The sequence below is a fragment of the Opisthocomus hoazin genome, chromosome 6 (assembly GCF_030867145.1).
Source record: "Opisthocomus hoazin isolate bOpiHoa1 chromosome 6, bOpiHoa1.hap1, whole genome shotgun sequence".
NCBI lineage: Eukaryota > Metazoa > Chordata > Aves > Opisthocomiformes > Opisthocomidae > Opisthocomus > Opisthocomus hoazin.
The window spans coordinates 73,825,471-73,846,962 of record NC_134419.1 but is presented as its reverse complement, the minus strand read 5'-3'; the positions used below and the strand labels follow the sequence as shown (position 1 = coordinate 73,846,962).

The window sequence follows — 21,492 nt, the reverse complement described above, 5'->3', positions numbered from 1 at the left end:
GGCACCGCCCCGCAGGGCCCGGCCCGCTCCCGCCCGCCGCGCTCAAGATGGCCGCCGCGCTGGGAAGACTCCTGCGGACCGTGGTGAGTGGCCCTCCCGGACCCGACCCTCTTCTTCCCCGCCCGGCCCGGCCCGGCCCGCCGGCTCTGACCCTCCCGTCCCCCCGCAGGTGCCCGCTGCCGCCGCCGCCGGGAGGGGTCTGACGGCGCGGCCCCTGCCCTGCGCCCGCCGCCCGCTCAGCCTCGGTGAGTGCGGGGACGCGCGGGCCCCGGGGCTCGCCCCCGGCCGGGCGGCGGGAGCGGGAACGGGAACGCCTCCCGCGGCCGCCCTCGGCTCGGCCCCGGGGCTGGCGGCGCGGCCCTCAGCTCTGCTCTCCCCGCAGCCGCGGCGCGGTGTGCCCCGGCGGTCACGCAGCACGCCCCGTCCTTCAGAGGCACGGCCGTGGTGAACGGAGAGTTCAAGGAGCTGAGCCTGGATGACTTCAAGGGGAAGTACCTGGTCCTCTTCTTCTACCCCCTGGACTTGTGAGTGCGGGGCCCTCTCCCCGCGGGCGGGCCGCCTTGCGGAGGGTCACCCGTCGCTGGCTGTATCTCACCCGGGCCGGGCTCGCAAGGCGGAGATGGGGGTTTGTGGAGCGTGAGGGGTGAGGCTTGGGGGCTGAAGGCCGTCGTGTGCTACAGCAACGGATCTGGTGGCTGGAGAGCATCTCCTGGCTGCTGGGACCGCTGCAGGAGGTGGACATGTGTTTCCAAGTGTGGTTCACAGAATCACAGGATGGTCGGGTTGGAAGGGACCTCTGTGGGTCACCCAGTCCAACCCCCCTGCCGAAGCAGGGTCACCCAGAGCAGGCTGCACAGGATCTTGTCCAGGCGGGTCTTGAATATCTCCAGAGAAGGAGACTCCACAACCTCCCTGGGCAGCCTGTGCCAGGGCTCCGTCACCCTCAGAGGGAAGAAGTTCTTCCTCATGTTCAGACGGAACTTCCTCTGCTTCAGTTTGTGCCCGCTGCCCCTTGTCCTGTCGCTGGGCACCACTGAAAAGAGTTTGGCCCCGTCCTCCTGACACCCACCCTTCAGATATTTATAAGTATTTATTAGGTCCCCTCTCAGCCTTCTCTTCTTGTGGTCGGCTCCCGGGGGTGAGGGCGTTGCCGTGCGGTCCGGGATCGCGCTGGGGACTGTCCCCTTTTAAGCAGCAGGGCCAGCAGAACTGCAGCAAGATGGCTCCAAAGCGAAAGGTGACCAGGTGGGGCTGAGCCCGTCCAGAAGACTTGAGTTGTCAGGGGCATCCTGGGCTGTTCTGCTGAAGTTTGGTGCTGTGGGGCAGAATGTAACCCACAGACCTTGTTGCTGGGGCTTCCAAAAGCTTTCTGTCTAGAGAGTCCCTAGCAGAGACAGTTTCTCTACCCCCGGTAAAAATCTGTTTAGAACTGGGAGCTGAAAACCAGTGTGCCAGCGAGGTGGGCATGGCCATTGCTTTGGGACTGACTGAAACCAGTCCTCAGCACAAAACGTGGTTAAAATTATCTGGCTAAAGAAAACGGCCTGCTGCATTAGAGCCTGGAAACAGACATGAGGGTCTTTTCTAAAAAACAGAAGGTTTGCAGAATCGTTACAGCCTGCTCTCTCTTCCCGCCCAGCACCTTCGTCTGCCCCACAGAAATTGTGGCCTTCAGCAACAAAGCAAATGAATTTCGGGATGTGAACTGTGAAGTGGTGGCGGTTTCTGTGGATTCTCATTTTTGCCATCTGGCCTGGATAAACACGCCACGAAAGGTATGGATTGGGCGGCTCTCCGGGGTTTTCTTTGCTGGTTTGCTTTCTTTTCACAGGCGCTCCTGAGGAGAAGAGATGAATAAAGAATTGCGCAAGCACCCGTTGCAATCGGCAGATCCCTGTAGTGATACATTAGGGGATTACCTTCTACATCTGGTGACATAATTCTGACCTCTGCCTTTGTTTTCTTGATCTTTAATAATTTTTTTTGTCATTTTTGATTTGCTCTCTTGCTAGTCCTGTAGGTTATATCCTATCCTTACACGTTTATCTCAAAAGAGAAGTACTCGGCGTACACGTCTCTGTCCTGAGTCGCGTGTTACAGCCGGTGGCCTGTGTGCACCCTCACAGAAAATAACGGTGGCTTTTGAGTCCTCATTGTTAACCAGTACCTAACAGTGGTGGCTTCAGAATGGAAGCAGAAGAACAACCAGTTTATTGGAGCACTTATAATGGTTCCACTGAAATGGTTCCACTTCTGCACTACAAACGGAGGCCCGCAGCTTTCTTCAGGGGAAGAAAGTGATAGAGCAGATGGGCTTTACTGGGGAGAGGCCTCTTTCCCGTCTGTATAAGCATGTGTGCTGTTGCTCCTGTGGACCACCTTGCTGGTTTGGTTAGTTGTGGAGTGTCAGAAGGCTCACAGGAGGGTGCAGAAGCGCCTGTGCCGTCAGTCGGTCATTACCCGTGTGGACAGCAGCCCACAGGAGCATGCGCAGGCTGGGGCGCTTGCCCGGGGCGTAGCTCTGCCTTTGTAACGTACAGGGGAGGGAGGAGAGTTTGCTGGGCTTAATACGGCTTGTCTGAGCCTGTCGAGAGTATTTGGTTTTCTGCATGCTTCGTTCTAAAATGTGATGGTGGGCTGACTTCACCACTTCGTGCGAAAGCTGGTCAGCGAGCGCCAGCTGGGCACCGCTCGCTGTAAAACGCCCTGCGGAGGGCGGAAAGAATTCTGTGGTGGTGCAGGCGGGAACCTCGTGCCCGGAGCAGCCGAGGCCTTGGTTCCTCCGACCTCGGCGTTCAGAGCTCTGCGGACGAGAACTCCGTTGCAGACAAGCGTTGGCAGGATCAGGGTCTGAGTGGCTGAAGTTACACAATGATTCACTGATGATTCCAGGAACAGAAAAGCTAACGAACTCCGGGCTTGTGTCAAGGATACAGTGCTTATCGTCCTTGCAGTTCCAGCATGTTGCAAAACTGACAGAAATCTTGGTTGACTCTTCAAATAGTACTTAAATTGATTTGGGGGAGGAAAAAAATAATACATGCACTAAATAGAGAAAGCAGCAGATGTCTTGACATACCTAGTGTGGCTGTTAGAAGCCTTGTGTTTTGTCTGTTCGTAGTACGCAGGTTTGCTTTCCCTTCCCTCTCCACCGAGTTAGAGACATAGAATGGTTTGGGTTGGAAGGGACCTTAAAGATCATCTGGTTCCAACCCCCCTGCCATGAGCAGGGAGATCTTCCACCAGACCAGGTTGCTCACAGCTCCATCCAGCCTGGCCTTAAACACTTAAATATGCTCTTCTTGTTTAATTTTGAACACTTCAATATGCAGTAAAAATTTTTGTATTCAAAGCTCCTGCACAGGTTACAGGGGAAATCATTCTGAAAGTTTCTGACCGTTGTCATAGATAGCCTTTTACCACAAAAATAAGCAATTCTGAAGTGCTCAGTGCAAAAGAAGTTTTCATGTTCCAAAGAATCAAAATGTTCCTGACCACCTAAAAAAAAACCAAACAACCAAAACAAACCAAACAAAAAACATCTCCCTGCCCCTCCCTGTGGTTCCTGTCATGGACCAAACGGCGCGAATGTGTTTTGTTGTGAGTATACCTTCGAGAGCAGTGAATCCAGCGACTCAAGAAGGAGAATCTTAAGAAGCATTTTGTAACAAACCAGAATCTTACTCTTTTCTCTAGAGCGGTGGTTTGGGCAAAATGAATATTCCAGTTCTGTCGGACCTCACAAAACAAATCTCCCGTGATTATGGTGTGCTGCTAGAAGGACCTGGGATCGCACTAAGGTAACGCGTGATGGCCGACAGTTCGGTTATGACACAGCCCAGTCTAAACCAGCGTGAGCCATACTGTCCCCTCCTGCAGGGGAAGCTGCACAAGGATCACACAGAGATGTAAGATGCTGCTTTCTCTGCAGAACTTCCGCTGGATCCCACCCTAGCAAAGGGCACGTGGCCATTATGGCCATTAAGTTGAGAACGCATGCAGGGAAAAGCCAGCTGTTCTGTTCTGAGTGAGTCAGTGGGAGAACTCCATGTCACGAAGGAAAACAAGAGTAGGATAGAAGAACACTTCACAATTTTTGACATTTTTTCACACTTTAGGTTTGTCGCTTTTGTTTTGTGTTTTCTTTCTTCTGAAGGTCGAAGAGACTGCCTTAACTTCTGTGTGAGAAGTTTCTGAAGCAGAAGTCCTAGAGGCCACTAGAGTCAATCCCATAATTATCTAGAATAAAAAAAAATGACATTTCCTTCTCCACCATGGCAATACTTACTAAAAGCAAAAAGTGGTCCTTGAGATCCACTGCATTGGGTTGGAGTCTTCTGGAGGCCTTCGGTTCCTGGTCTGTTTGGATCAGGAACTTGTGATGTTTGTTGACAAATTAAGTTAATTAATATGGTAGGACTGGGACTTTGGTTTTCTCAAATGTTCATGTGCAACAGGATTTAATTTAGTAGCTTAATGTGTAAGCAACTCTTCACTCGATAGCTCCAGATTTTCATATCAATAAGACATGTGAGGGATGCCAGCTATCAACTTTGAAATATAGGTGGAATTAGAAGTTCTGCCTTTGTTACGCATCTGTCTCGATTTAATAGACTTGAAGCATACTTTGTCATTTCACAATACCATACCAGTTGACTGGTTCTTGCCTTTTGATCGCTTCACTAACAAATAATATACCAAATGCTGTCTCCTAACTCTGATGCGTACATCTAAGAATAACTGCCTTGCTCAAATAGTTAATCCAGTTTCTTCTGCTTGGTCTCAGAGCATGATTTGCATTCCTTAAATTCTTGCTTAATTACAGAGGCCTCTTCATCATTGATCCAAACGGGATCATCAAGCATCTGAGTGTCAACGATCTCCCCGTCGGTCGTAGCGTGGAAGAGACCCTCCGCCTGGTGAAAGCATTCCAGTACGTGGAAACACATGGGGAGGTTTGCCCGGCAAACTGGACTCCAGACTCCCCTACAGTAAGCGTCTGCTAAATATCACTGTTCTAAAAATAGCCACTGGCATGCTTTTGCATGTCTGAAGGGCTGAGAACCACTTTGACATGAGGTGCTTGACTGAATCTGTGACTGTTGTATAAATCCGAGGCTTCTATCGCTTGGACCACTTTAGTCTGTTTGTGGGATGCTGAATGTGTGAGTTCTGTGAAGAAAGTCACTGATTTTCTTTTAGAAGACACAAATTATATTTAAAATGCTAAATTTGGTTTGCACTGTCCACTAGTTGTCTTCGTTTTTTTTACTTATTTAATGCCCTGCTTGATATTTACCAGGAAAAATGTGTTACATTTGCAAGTAGGAGCTTGTACGTCATTGAGGCTTTCATCTTTCAACCGAGTGCAGAAACAGGAATAACCTATTGTTTTTATAAAGTATGCATGGATTTTCTTGAATAAAAATGTCAAATCTGTATTTTCTTAATCTTGGTTATAGCATATAATAACTACACTTTCTCTTCTTGACAGATCAAGCCAAGCCCAGAAGCTTCTAAAGAATATTTTGAGAAAGTGCACACATAAACACTCAAAATATGTGGATGAAACTCTTAATTACAATGCGCTGAAGACATGAAGAAAGCAGCCATGATTATAAAAAAAAAAAAATAAAGTTGTCATTTTCTGATGCTTAAAAAAAATAAGATGTTGAAATATTTACTGACTCCCTGGCTGTGTTTTAAAAAGAAGGGTAAAAAATAAGGCACCCCCCCCCCCCCCGCCCTGCAACTTGTTTCATGAATTTGTGACCACTAGTCTTCCTCAATCTGGGAAGTACTCAAAATACAGTTGTATTCCACTGGGTTTTCTCCTCTTTCCTTAACTAATTTTGGACCAGAAAGGCTCCTGTGTTTTATTTTCTCACGTGAAAAACTGGAAAATTCTGTAACAAGTGTTTGAAACAACGCGGACAATACAGAAAACAGAATTTTGGTACGTGGTTTGTTTTCACTGAATTTTGTTGAGGAAGAGATGAGTGTAACAATAACAAAAAATCCCTGGTTTTGTCTGTAAATGCACTATAACTTGAATGTAAATATGGGCCATTTTAGTCCTGCATTAGTGAAAGATGCAGTGAAGCTACACAGGAGTGTTAACAAGCATGAAAATCTTGCATTCTGCTGGGGAGATGGTAAAAACTTCAATGCCAATAGTGTACTTACTGGAGCTTAATGACAGCTCCCCATCATCTAAAGCATTGCTTATTTGCACAGTCAACTGTGTCTCCAGGAAAAACTTCAAGGTGAAAGGCCGTGCTGCTTGAAAACAATGTAGCTGTCTCTAGCTATAATAATAAATCTTAACCTTGACTGGCAGGAGGCGTGTTGGTTTGCTTTTCCTTCACTTTTCCCCTGGAGATTCCCGTTTCTCTCATTTGAAGAAGCTGGGCGAGTCGCGTGGCCTTAGATGCGCCCTTCTCCATCTGGGTCCATGGCCAGCGGTGAAGGGCGGGCGCTGCGGTTGTGCCTGCCCCGTGGCACGCAGGGCTGTGCCGCTGAGGGCTGGCTGCGTCCACACGGCCCTGAGGGGGTTTGCACGTCCCACCTTCTGCCCTCTGGAGACGGAGAAGGGGCAGAAGGCGAAGCGTGAGGGGAGCACCGTGGCGAAGCGGCTGTGGCGTGCCAGGTCAGCTGCGTAACGGCTACCGATGCTGCAATCCAAGTGAAAGGATGAAACAACGAGCCCGAGGCGCGATGCCTGGTGACGCTCTGCATTCAGTACTTGCAAATGGGAGGAACAACCCCATGCACCAGTACAGGCTTTGGGTGGACCTGCTGGAGAGCAGCTCTGTGGAGAGGGACCTGGGAGTGCTGGTGCATGACAGGTTGACCATGAGCCAGCAGTGTGCCCTGGCTGCCAAGAAGGCCAATGGCATCCTGGGGTGCATTAGGAGGAGTGTGGCCAGCAGGTGGAGGGAGGTTCTCCTTCCCCTCTACTCTGCTCTGGTGAGGCCCCATCTGGAGTACTGTGTCCAGTGCTGGGCTCCCCAGTTCAAGAAAGATGAGGAGCTGCTGGAGAGAGTCCAGCAGAGGGCTATGAGGATGATGAGGGGACTGGAGCATCTCTCCTACGAGGAGAGGCTGAGGGAGCTGGGCTTGTTTGGCCTGGAGAAGAGAAGGCTGAGAGGGGACCTTAGAAATGCCTGTAAATATCTGCAGGGTGGGTGTCAGGAGGACGGGGCCAGACTCTTTCCAGTGGTGTCCAGTGACAGGACAAGGGGCAATGGGCACAAACTGAAGCAGAGGAAGTTCCGTCTGAACAGGAGGAAGAACTTCTTCCCTCTGAGGGTAACGGAGCCCTGGCCCAGGCTGCCCAGGGAGGTTGTGGAGTCTGCTTTTCTGGAGATATTCCAGACCCGCCTGGATGCGGTCCTGTGCAGCCTACTGTAGGTGACCCTGCTTCGGCAGGGGGGTTGGACTGGGTGACCCACAGAGGTCCCTTCCAAACCCTACTGTCCTGTGATTCTGTGAAATCTCTCTTCCGTACCAGTGTTTCAGTTCTGTTTTGTGTTTAATCCACCTGCACCCACGAGATTTCTCCAATGAACCCGATCTCCTGGGCCCACAACACGCGGAGCTGAGCCCCCACGCTGCTCGGCGATGCCCGGTAACGCAGCCGCGGTGTCGGTGGCAGCTTTCGGGCCTGCGGAACCGCCGGGCACCGACCCACGGAGCTTCTCCCTGGCTGCGTCCTTCCCTCAACTCAGTTTAAGTCAACGCGGAGGGCGCCGGGGGGGCTTCTCTGCAGCCCCGCTCCTCGGCTCTGCCCGCCCGGGTGGCGCCGGGGAAGCTGCTGGCAGGGGGAAAGGCGAGCGGCCCTTTCCTCACAGAGCTCCCGGGGGCGGGCTCGGGGCGGAACCCCGGCGCGGCGGCGCGGCGCCCGGGCGGAGCGTGCAGCAGCCGCACCGTTCCCCCACGGCGCGTTTCCGGTGGCGCTGACCCCATGGACGCCAACCTGCGGTTCTGGAGGGCGGAGGGGCAGGTGAGGGGCCGGGCGCGGGCGGGCTCGGGCGGGCTGGTGCCGACATAACGCCTCGTCTCCCTGAACCGCGTCTCCGTCAGTCTTTTTTGCAGAGGTTTCTTCTGTGGGCGGACGTGTTGGACCCGCTGCTGCTGCTGAGATCCTCCGTGAGTACCGCGGCCCGGCCCCGCGAAGGCCCTGCCGGCCCCGGCGGGATCGGCACTCGGCCTCCGGAGCTTCGGCTCTGCCCAGGTGGAAAATAATAACGTTACAGGGCTGCTGAGGAAGCGCAAAATACATACGGAGGCGTAAGAAATAGAATGATACGCGTGTGCATTCCTATGTGTCGTGTGCATTTTCTGTATGGGAACGGCTCTAAATTAAAGGAGGGCAGATTTAGATTAGATATTAGGAAGAGATTCTTCACCGTGAGGGTGGTGAAACACTGGCACAGGTTGCCCAGAGAAGCTGTGGCTGCCCCCTCCCTGGCAGTGTTCAAGGCCAGGATGGATGGAGCTCTGAGCACCCTGGGCTGGTGGAAGGGGTCCCTGCTCATGGCAGGGGGGTTGGAACCAGATGATCTTTAAGGTCCCTTCCAACCCAAACCATTCTATGATTCTATATAACCCCAAGGGCTTCCGTTTGGCTGCGGTGCCAGTGGTTTAATTAGCTGAATTAAGGATTGGGAGGGCCCCAGAGAGGGGGGAGATGGAGCGAGCAGCTGAGCACACCGTCCCCAGCAACCATCCGCGGCTGGGGAATGAGGCGCGGGGCTGTCGGGGAGCACAGGCTTGCTGGGCAACTCCCGGCAACCCGAAATGTCAGCACCCTCACCCGTCCTCGGGGAGTAGCTTAAGCCAGGGGCCATGAAGCTCGCCGGTTCTCCTCCAAGGGGCGGTGCTGGAAGGCATCCCCCCAAGAGGAGGGGGCACACCTGATTTGTAGGGCCTTTTTATGCAGGAGAATGGTTATTAGCGTTTTAACAATAATTATGAGAAGTGTGACATGAAACACTTTGTCGGCCATAAAGTCTAGCTTCTAAATCTCGGGAACGTGTCCAGAGAAGAGCAACCAGGCTGGTGAAGGGTCTGGAGAAGAAGTCCTGTGAGGAGTGGCTGAGGGAACTGGGGCTGTTTAGCCTGGAGAAGAGGAGGCTGAGAGGGGACATTATTGCTCTCTACAACTATCTGAAAGGAGGTTGTAGTGAGGCAGGTGTTAGTCTCTTCTCCCAAGCAACTAGGGATAGGATGAGAGGCAATGGCCTCAAGTTCTGTCAGGGGAGATATAGATTAGATATTAGGAAACATTTCTTTACAGAAAGAGTGGTCAGACATTGGAACAGGCTGCCCAGGGAAGTGATGGAGTCGCCATCCCTGGAGGTGTTCAAAAAGCGTGTAGATGTGGCACTTCAGGACATGGTTCAGCAGGCGTGGTAATGATGGTTGGACTTGATGATCTTAGAGGAATTTTCCAACCTTAAAGATGCTATGATTCTATCGTAACTATCATGACAGCAAACTTCTGTCAAAGATGTGTTTGTCTGTTGATCCACTTCTGAATAGTTTTGTCAGTGGTGACAGAAAGCAGCACAGCACGTTGCATGGGAGTTGGTTGGCTGATCAATATGTTAAAGGAATTTCAGGTGATCAACCATTTTTTTTAAGGGAAAGCTCCATTAAAGTGAAAGAACACTGTCAAAATGTGTGTACGTGAGCCATTTCCTGGTCACTTGCAGAGTTAGGGTGTTGTGTGTATCTATTCATCTACCTCTATGTATGGGTAGATATGGTACAAATACATATCTCTCTATATATTTACTGGTACAAGTAATATAATTTAGTAAATGTACATTGTATATATGTAAATGCCAACAAGAAAATTTTGTAGTATGTTCAGGGATTTGAAGATCTGGGATTAGTTCACACTTCCTTGAATTAAAATATGCAGTTGAAAATGGAGATTTTCGTGTTGAACAAAAGTTAAATCATCTCACAAATTCTCCTAAGAGAAGCGGCTTTGTACGTAGACTGTGGATAACTACATGAGGTTACAGTTTTATTCTCTTTGTTTTAGTGTACCTGTTTTCCATAATTAAAAGCTTAAGCCAAGTTTAAAGGAAGAGTGTACGATCTGAAACTTGATCACACATTTGTGAACATGCAGGAACATCTAGTGTTGTTGTGACTCGTTTCTGGTAATTTTATAAGTCTGGTTTGGAATTTAATTTTAAAATCGTCATCTAGGTGCCTATGGGGATATCAGATGGTTGCCTTGGCAGCATATCTTTTGAGTTTGCCCGCACACGTGGATAGCTTCAAGTAACTTTTAAGTTAGCTTTAAGTAACACTCTTGATTTCAGTGAGGTTTTCGTATGCTTAAAGTTCCAGTGCATTTGTGTAATGGGTTGAGAGGCTGATCCTGGAAGGGGCCAAGGGAGCCTGAGTAATCTAACAGTTTCTGTGACTGCAAATTGGTTGTGCGTCTAGGTGCGTTCTTGCTTTTACTGCTGCCATGCATTGTTAGCTGGCCTTTCCAGGTTTGTATTTAGAGTGTCTTACAACTGATATATTGCACTTCAGAATACTGAAACCTGAGTTATTTTTTCTGTGTTTTGTTTTTTCTCAAATACAGGATGAAATCAGAAGAGCCAGGTTACTCATACAAAACAGTGAGCCCGTACAGAATGATCAGGTATTTTGGAGTGCAGTTTATGGAAAATAGAGGTGTCTTTTTTTTTCATGGCTGAAATAGTCAATATTGGTGTAAGATCTAGCAGACAGAATACTGAGATTCAGATACAAGGGATAACACAAGAAAAACTCATTACTACAGAGATTTCTCTAATCTGTGAATCTAGTAGAAATTTCTTTGGATTACTGCTGTCTTTAATGCCCAACTGCAGTATTATCCACCTGAAGAATGCTAGGTTGTGTGTCATATAGCTGAGTTTAAAAAATGCCCTCGCATCACTCTAGGAGTCATTGCTTTAAGTTTGTCTGTCCTCAGCTGGGATGGTATAGGTAGGTGATAAATATGCAAAAAGCTTAATGAGCTCATTTTGAACCGTAGGTGTTGCATCACCATGCAGAGGGCAGGCTGGTTTTGTTTCACGTCTCATAAAATGAGCAGTAGCGGTACTTGGGTGGGAAAACTACTCCCAGAGTTGCTGGAGAGTAGTGCTGAGCCCTTGCTTCATTAGGAGGAGTCTTTCTTTTGACCCTGTGTGGGCTCAGCTCTTGCTATGGGGCATTTAGTACTTTGTGTGTCCAAGTCTGAAAGGAGAAATAAAAACTTCTGTGATTCCAGAAAATCTAAAGTCTTAACATAAGTGTTTAGGCTTTTAACCATATTTAAATTATTGTTTTCTGTTTTAAAATACCTACTAGCTTAACTTTTTAAAATTAACTTTCTGTTCTGCCATAGTGTGTGCTTTGGTGGTGTTACATAGCGCATGGGATATGAGCGAGTTATATTCAACAAGGAGTATATGCAGAGAAATTTTAGGGAAAAAAATAATTAAAGAAGTGTATACATATGTAGCACTCCATATAAAAGTTATTGGAAAAAAAAAAGATACAATAAATTTAGAAGGAAGATTTTACCCAGTCTCTTCTGAAACTTGATTACTAACTTAATTTTCATGTTGTTTAGACAAAACAAGCTTTCCTGCTAAGTCTGGTAAGTTTACAGAATATTTAGAGATCTTGTTTTTTCTTTCTTTCTTATTCAGGTATGGCAAATGTGGTCTAATTTGCCTTTTTTTTTTCTTTTAAGTCCAGTGTACATCCTGATACAGACAAGATCATTCCTGTTATATTTAGACCTCCAGGTAAGTTCCCTCAAGCGAAGTTTTCTGTATGTGACTGAAGCATCAAAGGGGAATAGCTCATAGTAAATAGCCCCTGTGATACTACAGTGATACTCTTCTCCATGTAAGAAAAGCAAGTGGACTGCTGCTTCTGTTAGTTGCATTGTCATGTGTGCTGAAGACTAATTTATTCCTACGGTTCTGCTGAAGAATTTTTCCCACAGTTCATCGGCTCAGCTAGGTGGGATGAGTCTGAGCAGTCTCTGGTTTTTGTCGCTACAGAATGAGTTCCCAAATCCCTCCACATGTAAAACAGTCTACTGTAAGCTAAGTTTTCGCTTGATGGGTGTGGCTACTGTATGAATTTACTTGCGGTGGTGGCAGATGAAGTCTGCCTGGGGTGATGATAGGGAGCCAGGACGGCACAGGTTCATCAGATATAACCATGCTTAGGCTATTTACTCATTATCTCGTGTAACCACTCACAGCTGTGGCTGCCTTTGTTGCCACCTATCTCTTTTTGAACAGAGAGCTGAATTTATGTTCAAAACTCAGCTACAGAGTTTCCGAGTAGCCACGCTGAGTGGTTTGCAAGGGCTCCTTTTGGCTACAAGCTGTGACCGGGTGTTCTGGCTTCTTGAATGAGGAATGAGAGACAAAGGTTAGATTTGAAGTCCGTGGTGATGGTGGTTTTTTGTGGGCAGTGTTTTACTTAGAGTTGCAACTAGAGGAGGGAAGTTAGGGGAATTTTTCTGCTCAAAAACACCTATCTCGACTCACAGCAGTTATTTTTACTGAAATAAAGTTTTCTTTTGTTTCAGCCTTCCTGCCCATGTGTCTTCCATTGGTGAGTAATCATGAAAGATGCTAGTGTACTGCATGGCTTACATTTTTCCAAAGCCAGGTATTAGAGGGAGGGAATAGAAAGTTTTAGGCTTCTTAGTTGTATTTTCAGCACAAGCTTTTTAAAAAATATCTATTTTATAGGAACTGCTGACTAATCTAGAAATCGAGCCCTTAAGGAGTATCATTGGAAGTCCAGACCTGTCAGCTACCTTCCTTCGGCAGTACTCAAAGAGATTGTTCATGTGTGAAGGTCAGCGTTCTGATGCAAGGTGCAGTTTGCTAGGTGTTGAGAGCAAGGCCTGGTTTTTGTGTGTTTAACCTCAAAAAATGGAACTGCAGTAGGAAGGAGTCAGACCTTGTGTTCTGTGTTTCAGACCCAGAATACGATTTTTTTTCTTGCGTAGCTTGTGCATTTGCAAATAAGAAATTATGTTGTCAAGAAATTACAGAAGATAAAAATAAGCTCTTGTTACAGTGCTCATAAATGGCATAATTTGGTTTCATGAAATTTGTAGCTGCAATTAATGCTTATTCATTTATACAGCTATGTTTGTCTTTGGTTTTGGCATAGGAGTATACACACTGAGATATGTCATTCCTTGTAGACATTACAGCATGAACTTACATGGCACTACTACAAAGTGTAACAGCCTTCACGACTTTTATTAAATTTGTTAAGAACGGTAATAGAATTAACAGAAATACTTATTGTTAATATTTACAGCTTAGTGCTCTTCCATAGATGCGGTTAGATTCAGCGCTGGCATTAATAATAGAGGTAGCTGATTCGCTAATATTAAATGGATTACTGATCCTCCTCTGAGGCTTTGGACATTCCCTGCCCTCCTCTTACTCAATATTTGTCTTATCTTGGTTGACTCTGTACTTCAAGAGCGCTCTGCACCTGGTAGGCCAGACCTCAGGAAAGGCTGTGGTTTATTAAAACTGAAGTTCTTACTCACTGTCTGAGCTGGGAAGTAAATCCTAGAAGCTTTGTTCGTAGATCAGATGGATCTGGAATTTACATCCCCGCTAGCCAAAACAATTGGACCCTTTCTCATTCACTACTTTAATTACATTTTTATTAGCTTCGTTAGTTTATTTGCATCAATTTAAGCTTCACAGGTACAAATGCATTTTTTTATTCTGGGCAAGAAACCATCCTGCCCAAATATTCTTGCACACAGTGTTTTAGTCCCTGTGTCTCTGTGTTTTATATTGGATAAAAAAAGTGACTAGGTCACATTTGTGGCAAGAAAGTGTGTTAGCCTAGAAGCAAGGCCAATGGCTTCGGGTGCTGACTGGAGCCTTTGGTGCTGCTGCAAATAGTGATATAGCAGTTCTCTCCGTGCACTAGCCCACCACTGCTCACCAAAAACTTCTAGACTCATCAAACCTAATTTTTTTGTGGGGTTTTCCTCTTAGGTTATTGTTTCATCTCTTCAGCTCCAAGCAAAGCCAACTTTTTTTTGGCAGGTAATTACCTCTTCCTTTCTACATTTACAAGTCTTCTAGTCTCAATCTCAAATTAACTTTTGCATATAATCTCTCCTTTCTGCAGTTCGTGTTTCACACATATACCACTGGATTCACCCTATTAAATGGAAATGGTACTGCAAAGGCTGAAGTATGTGTCGTTTTTTATTTTTTAAATCATCTTAATTGTGCAAGACCATTTTGAACTCGATTTACAAGTGTTTTACAAATGCACTTACGGAGTATGTTTCTTCTGTCCTGTTTAGGAGTACTCAGTTCAACAAAAGCAGATTCTCTGCGGCTTGGGAGCCATTTCCTATGCAGCATGTGTTGGTGTATGTATTTGCTCGACGATTGCTTTCCTATTAAGCTCTCCTGAGAAGGAGTAGGCACTGAGATAATCACACTGCCAGATATCCTTCAGGATTGTGCTTTAATGCTCTTCTCTGATGTCTTGCCGCAGAACTGTCGAGAATAAGAATTTTTCTGATCATCTGTCAGTCAGTACGTTGCTTGGCTCCCTCTGATGCTTCATCTTCTGTCCTTTTCTTTATTATTCTGCAAGCTTAGAAAATGGGTGGTGAGAGGAAATGCCCAGGGTTTAGAAACACAAAAGAACTCACTGGGTTGCTATAGCTGATTTTTTGATGTGGTCCTGTGGAAGAGATCTGTCTAGCTCTGAAAAAGTGGTGAAATCCGCAGGCGTCTGTACTGGCTAGCGTTAGCTCAGATCCCCGAAGCAGCATAGCCATGAAAATACTGCACTGACTGCAGGTTAATTAGCCTTCCAGGAGGGCCTGGTAGCTGAGGGCTAGCTAGCTTTGTGCTGTGCTGGAATAGGAATTCGTGGTTTCCAGAGTTTGCTACATCAGAATTGAGCTCTGGTATCCTTGTGACACTCATGGCAAGTGTAGATGCCCCTATAACACACTTCCTCACCCTCCACACTAAACAGTGATTTTTATAAGCCTTATGGCAGAAAATTGTGGCTGTTCCTGCTTTTGTTAGATGGACATTCACCTCTGTCCACTAGGCAAACCAGCTGGGCCAGCAGTGCTCAGGATCTTTACAGAGGTCCAAGGAGGCAGCTGTGCCCATGGGTGAATGTGGGAGTTCTTCCCCTTTGTCCTCCAAGGCAGACCAAGCGCTCACTGGTGTCCTGGCCGTTTATTCCTAAATGAAACTTCCTGCAAGTGTATTGTGGGAATAGAGAAACTGCAGAGAATCGGGAACAAACCCACAAGTGCACCAGGGTTTGGGGGAGAGCGGTAAGTGACACAAGGCCGTTGGACAGAAGTCCAAGGAATATTATTCAGAACTAATTGTTTTCCTTTTTCTGTCTTTGTATGGCTGTTGTCCTGTGCTTAATAATGTTTAATGCTTTTTTTTATGATAATATTTTGTATTCTTATCTAAAAGAGTGATTACAAATACTTTCAGTAAAGAAAGAACATCTGTGTTTTGTTTGTTAAACCGAGGCATTTGTTTATTTTTATAGACGGTAACTGTGTACTGAGTCACAGTTTTATTTTCCTAAACTGCTGCATGTACTGAAATACTGCACGTTTTTTTAATAGAAGGTGCCTCTTTCCTCCCAATGCCTTAGGCTCTTCCTCTTGTCTTCGTGAATCGATACGCGTTGAAGACTTCGTTAACAGAACTAGTCGTCAGAAAACTTCTACCTGCACCTCTGCTTGGTGAGTATAAAGAAACCGTACGTGGTGCAGCTGGTCCGAGGGCCATTTGCTGCCCTCCGCTGACTGCAGAATTTTCTTGCCCTCGCACAGATGTGGTCCGATTGTTTCCTAACGACTGCCTTTGCTGGGTACCGTCCTCTCTGTGGGAGGGTTACCGCTCCCTGATCGGTGCAGCTGACCTCTATTTGATCCTTGCTGGGTTTTAGTTTTAGAGCTGCAGAGCACTCTGCTGACCTTTGTCTGTGTGACTGCAGCCGTTTCTCCAAAGATATCCAGGGATGCAGTCAGCATTTTCCTGTGGCCTGCACACTCTACCCAAAACCATCGGGGCTGCCAGGACAGATCAGGAGGGCGGTAGCACTGGAACCGGCACGACCCGGTGTGGCACATACGTGACACCAGAGTGCGACACAGCTCTGGGTGTGCACTGGCACGGTTCCTCACTCAGGCTGGGGCTGCTGCCGGCTACGTAACTGCTGACAGTGTAGAAAGTGAGAGCTGCTACAACAATATTACTAACATTGCAAGGTAGTGGGACTCAGTTCATTACTGGAAGAGCTCTACTGACGTGGTGAAGTTGCACCAGGAGAAGTTTAACGATTTGGTGTCATTAACTGTTCTTCTAATGCCATTAAAGAAATTTTTGGCCTTTCCTAGGGGGAAACTGGTAAAATTAAAATAATTGTCATCATCTCCTCTGTTGCAAGTTATGCGAGATGGCTACCCAAATCTTTCCGAGGTTCTGCATAAGAGTTTTCTGACTTGTTTCCCTTGGAACAGGTGTTAAAATGTGCTTCCATTTTCTTAAATACAGAGAGAAATCTGAGGGTAATTCATTAGTATTAGTCCAGCATTTGAAGTGTGACATCTGTTACACTGATGTCTTTATTGAACAGCCCTGCCAAAAACTAATAAAAAGATAAATCCACAGTTTCAGACAAGGTCAGTTTGACAGACTGCGCTGTTACGCCTAGACCTTGGTCTAGAAGAGGGAAAGGAGAAAACCAACTAGATGCTTAACTCCCATTTGATACGGCCTTTATGTGTGTCAGTGGTTTAGGCTTGTGTTTTCAGTGGCTGACTGTGGGATGGATGTTTTCAGGTACCTTGTAAGCTGGGTCTGGAGGAGGCTGAAACATTCTCATCTAGGATCCAGCTGAAGCACTGCCACTTGTGACAGACATGCAGCTGGGCAGAGAAGTGCCATAATGCCAGAACGGAACATATTAGAGCCAGTGTTCCCCTGGCACCTTTCAAATCAAATCAGAGATGCAGCCTTTACTTGGAGTCTGTTCCCTGCAGGGTCATCTTCTCTGTGCTGGATTTTGTGCTGACCAGTACAAAACCTATCCGCAACACAAACCCCTCCCCTTTCTCTTAAGAACGAAGTACTCTTGGTTTGAGCTGGATGGCAGTGATTGAAAGCTCCGAGTCCATAACGGTAGTGTACCTTTTAGGACTGGGCCTGAAAATCTCACTCAAACTTCTGAAACAAAAATTAAGATACCAGGTAGGTTTTTATGGGGCAGTCTCTTCTTAAGCTGCCAGGTTATTCAGTTGTGAACTGTTGAACTGGAAATGTAAAATACACATAATTATGAATGTTATTACTGAGGTAGTCCTTCTGCATCTTTAAAAGCACAGTCCTCTTTAACTCTGCAGGCTTGATGTGTGCATTTACTGCGGTGGTGGTGAGAAGCCCAGAATTTGAGAATGGAATCGAAGTGATGGACAGGAATGGCAAGGTTGTAGGACTGTCACAGAAGGCTGGTGAGAAGGTAGGCGAGGGGGTGGAGGCCTCTCTTGACTTGCCTTTCATTCCCTGCTGAACACGATGCTGAGAGTAGGTCGAGTTGGATGTATTGAAATGAGAAATCCCAGATGAGGTGCTGAATCTTTGGGTAGGCTTGGCCTAGGTCCCTGGAACCAGGCTGGCACTTGTCGTGTGTCTGCAAGGGCTGGCAGCCTCCGCAGCCCCACATACTGAATGCCGGAGTGGAGCCACAGAGACACCAGCGCAGGCATTTCTGCTTTCCCTGCCCACCTCAGAAGGAGACTCTTGGACCTTCTTCTGATGGGACACCTCACAGAGGAGCCCTGCATTGTACGTATCACATGCACCTTCTGTAGTGGGAATACCAGTTAAAGGCTGTGCCTCACAAAGGGTAATGCCCCTGATCTGCAGTCCATTTTATCCTTGAGCTCCAGTTGCTGACTCTGTATTTGCTCCTTGCCTTGTTCATCAACGTCCACTGTCAATCCTGGCATAGGAACTGGAGCAACAAGTCATATTTTATGTGCTGTCAGCGACCCCCCTCCTTTTCTATGCTGCTGTCCAGAGGGGAGGAAACAGCTAGATGAGCATAAAGATTTGTGGACAGCTGGAGAGAGAACTTCAGGATAGCTAGGATACCTAGAAGGTACAACCGTTTGGAAGAAGTTCAGCACAACGTAAAAAAAGCAAGCCTCAGCAAAATTATTGTTGTGGTAAGAAAACTTGATATGGCATCAGTAGTTTCACCTCCCTTTTAAGGTATTTCTTAGTCACAAGCAGAATATTTGCCACTTCTAGGAGTTTAGTTTCCATTTAAGAAAGAATTCCTCTCACTAATGTTTTTATCCCTCACAAACCTGTTGCTTGAATCTCCAGAGTGTTTGACAAAAAAGTGCTCACAGAAGCATGCAGTATTTGAAGCTGCACTGAACACTGCTTTAACAACATTCTTTTTCCTCTCTCTCCCTGGAGGCTGTTAAAGAAACAGCATTGTCAAGAGCGGTCTTGTTTGGGACAACGTTCTTCCTGCCAGCTGTGCTTATGCCCTTTGTGGAAAGGTAGGAAGTACTGCAAAAGGGCTGGTGGTGTGTGGTCAGTGTGTATTTTGGTTCGTAGTCTGGCTGTTACCACTTGCCAATTTTTCTTGGGTTTGGGGTATCACTTGCCTTGGTGGATGCAATTATCTGGGAAGTTTCTGTTCAGCTGATTGAGATAAGTAACTTGAATCTGGTGGTGTCCACATCCATGCTTTGAGGGTTTGCAGGAGGTTGTGTAAAACTATGAGGGTTTCCTATCCGCTCCCATCCCGGAAACCCATTTCTGCTCTCCTGACAAGCTGTTTCCCAGGACTTGGGTTCCCTAACTTGATTTGAGTCCCAGTGTCCGGTGGCAAGACTGTTCACAGCACTTGGCTTAGATTTGTTATTTCAGAAGAGGAAATAGGACACTTGAATTTGCAACTAAAACGGGATCCCAACTTCCAGATGGTTTTCAATATATTGTAAAACATGTTCTTGCTTTTGCAACATTTGGAAACCCTGTATCATCAGAAAAATTCATTGTATGCTTTACGAGAGAATTCTTAGCCTGCCCTGCGCTTTTGGTAGGGATCATCTATGTCATGTGATTCGGTATTGCCTAAATCAATTCCCTGTCCCCTTTTTTAGCTTAAAGGACCCCTGTTACCAGAAGATATAAATATAGACCTAAGATAAAATTTTAAATGTATATCAAGTCATAAATGTTTGCACAAGGCAAAGTAAGACTGCCAGGAGGAAATAAATCTGAAAGGAAAGAGGGTAGTGCAAGAAAAATCTCAGTCCAAGAACTGAGACACTTTAAAGCACTAACGCACCTTCTCTGCTTTTGTCACTTTGATCTTGCTACTTATTTTCTTGATCTTGTATTGACAATCTGGTCTTGGAAAATGTTGCAGCTAAATACAGAACAAAGGGAAAGAACAGGAAGTTAGGAGTAAGAACATCGGAAATAAAGTAAGGAAGCATCTTCAGGATTTGTAAGCCTAAGTTATTACTAATTTCAGTGCAATTTCTATGACTAAGACAGTATAGTGCTCTTTGTCTCACTGTTGTAGTATTTTTTGAGCCTAAACTGACATACTTTCTTTTTCAATGTCTTGGACAGAGCCAAAATTGCAAAAACTCCACGTGCTTTGGCGACAATGAGAATGCTTGCGGTTATGTCGGTACTAGCAGGGATGCTACCAGTTTCACTTAGTATGTTCCCGCAGTGTGGGGAGGTAAGTCCTTTCACAGGAAACGATTTAGGAGTGTTGCTATGTTGAATAGTCATTTCTGTAACTATGCCCAGCAGTCTTAAGGCCACATAGAAAAAATCAATAGGATTAATGTGGCTGTGCATGTAAAATGGGGCAGCGGAGAGGCTGCTTGTGAAGGGCTGTGTACTAGGCAGAGGCTTACAGGGCTTGCTAGGTCGAAGTTGCATTTTGTGTTATTTATATTTACACTTTTCACAACAGTCTGAAGCAAGCAAGGTCAGGAGAGCTATCTTAATGATTAAAACCAAGGCTCTTCCAGCACTGTTTTCAGTCCTGCTGGAGAAAGGAAGGATGTAGATGAGAATTCTTTCTTTCATGCAAAGTCAGCATGAGCTCATGAGAGGTAAAGCAACTCGCATGCAACATCTCTTCACCCTGTGTTACTGAACTGCCAGGTTCACCCTGGGAAAGCACGCCTTCCTGGCAGGTTTTAAATGGAGGATGTAGCCCTTGAACCTTGGGCTTTGTAGAAGACCAAGTGAGAGAGGAGCCTGGGGTTCCTTTCTGCATTTATTTCCTCTCCCTTATCAGCACTGTGTGAATATTCTCAGAAAATCACAGACTGGGCTCTTGCAATTTTCAGTGGTTTCTTTTATTTGCCTAAACATTCTGGCATTGTAATCTTTTTCTTTAGACTTCTTAATCTCTTATGGCAACAAGGGTAAACTGAACATAAGTGAGGGGACTTGTGAGAAAGTATGTACTGAGAGTATGGCTGGTTGGTTCTCTTTGAGCTTCCCAATTGCTCAGTCCACAGCAGAACTTCTCCTGGGTGAGTCGCCCAAGCGTATTTACAGTTGGACTCGATGAGCTTTGAGGTCTTTTCCAACCTAAAAGATTCTATGATTCTACAGTGAATGGAGGTAACATCACTAATGTTCTGTTTAGATCTCAGGAATACCTCTAATTTTAGATAAAATGTATTTCTTCCCCTATGTGTGCACATGTAGAAAATGTCAGAGAAGCAAAAAAAGAGCCTCAAACAAACAAAAAAATCCCTTAAACCCCCAAATAAACGAAGAACCCCAAATCCCATACAGTCTTGCTTCTGTATACAGCATTTCAATCTGTGCAAAGTCCAATGCAATAAGAGGACTTCACATATATTTACCAGGATATGGTGGTGTTGATTCCCTTTTTCTCTACCTTGCAGATAAAGCGGGCAGACCTTGAACCGGAAATTCTGTCATCTACAGAAGAAACGGAGTTATTCTACAACAGGGGAATTTAGAGATTGGCTTTCACGTGTAAATGTGTGCTCTGATTGAAGTGAATTCTGAATCCATCAACAAATTCAATTGGCATATGTGACCAGCTGAATCGTGAATTTATGGTGGCCTACATACCAGATTTGGTGTGTAAGGTGTGGTCTATAAAGAGGCAGACTTTGCAAAATGATTTGGCAGGCCCCAGCCCACAGGCAGATATGCACACATAACTTAATGCTGTAAATGATATTTGTACCAGCAAGCACTGTAACACAGTGTTTGTCCCAAACCGTGTTCTGTATGCTTCCTCCTGTGATTGACTTCTTAAGTAAAAGACTACTGAATACAAGAGTTTGTTCTGCTGCTGCTGCAGCTTTTGAGATGCTGCTTTCCAGGAGCA

At 46.3% G+C, this 21,492-nt stretch overlaps 2 protein-coding genes across 2 annotated transcripts; both read left to right on the top strand.

The window, feature by feature from the left end:
* PRDX3 (peroxiredoxin 3) lies at positions 1–6,339 on the top strand. Its single transcript, XM_075423828.1, has 7 exons — positions 1–83; positions 170–245; positions 383–524; positions 1,640–1,775; positions 3,697–3,800; positions 4,826–4,991; positions 5,495–6,339. Exons 1-7 carry the CDS (start codon positions 48–50, stop codon positions 5,546–5,548), a joined length of 714 nt encoding a protein of 237 aa, XP_075279943.1. The 5' UTR covers positions 1–47; the 3' UTR covers positions 5,549–6,339.
* Positions 6,340–7,921: 1,582 nt separating this feature from the next.
* SFXN4 (sideroflexin 4) lies at positions 7,922–21,441 on the top strand. Its single transcript, XM_075423827.1, has 14 exons — positions 7,922–8,005; positions 8,086–8,151; positions 10,616–10,675; positions 11,636–11,662; positions 11,759–11,813; positions 12,614–12,639; positions 14,064–14,114; positions 14,200–14,265; positions 14,381–14,449; positions 15,721–15,811; positions 17,474–17,589; positions 18,558–18,643; positions 19,731–19,845; positions 21,038–21,441. Exons 1-14 carry the CDS (start codon positions 7,967–7,969, stop codon positions 21,113–21,115), a joined length of 945 nt encoding a protein of 314 aa, XP_075279942.1. The 5' UTR covers positions 7,922–7,966; the 3' UTR covers positions 21,116–21,441.
* The last annotated feature ends 51 nt before the right edge of the window (positions 21,442–21,492 follow it).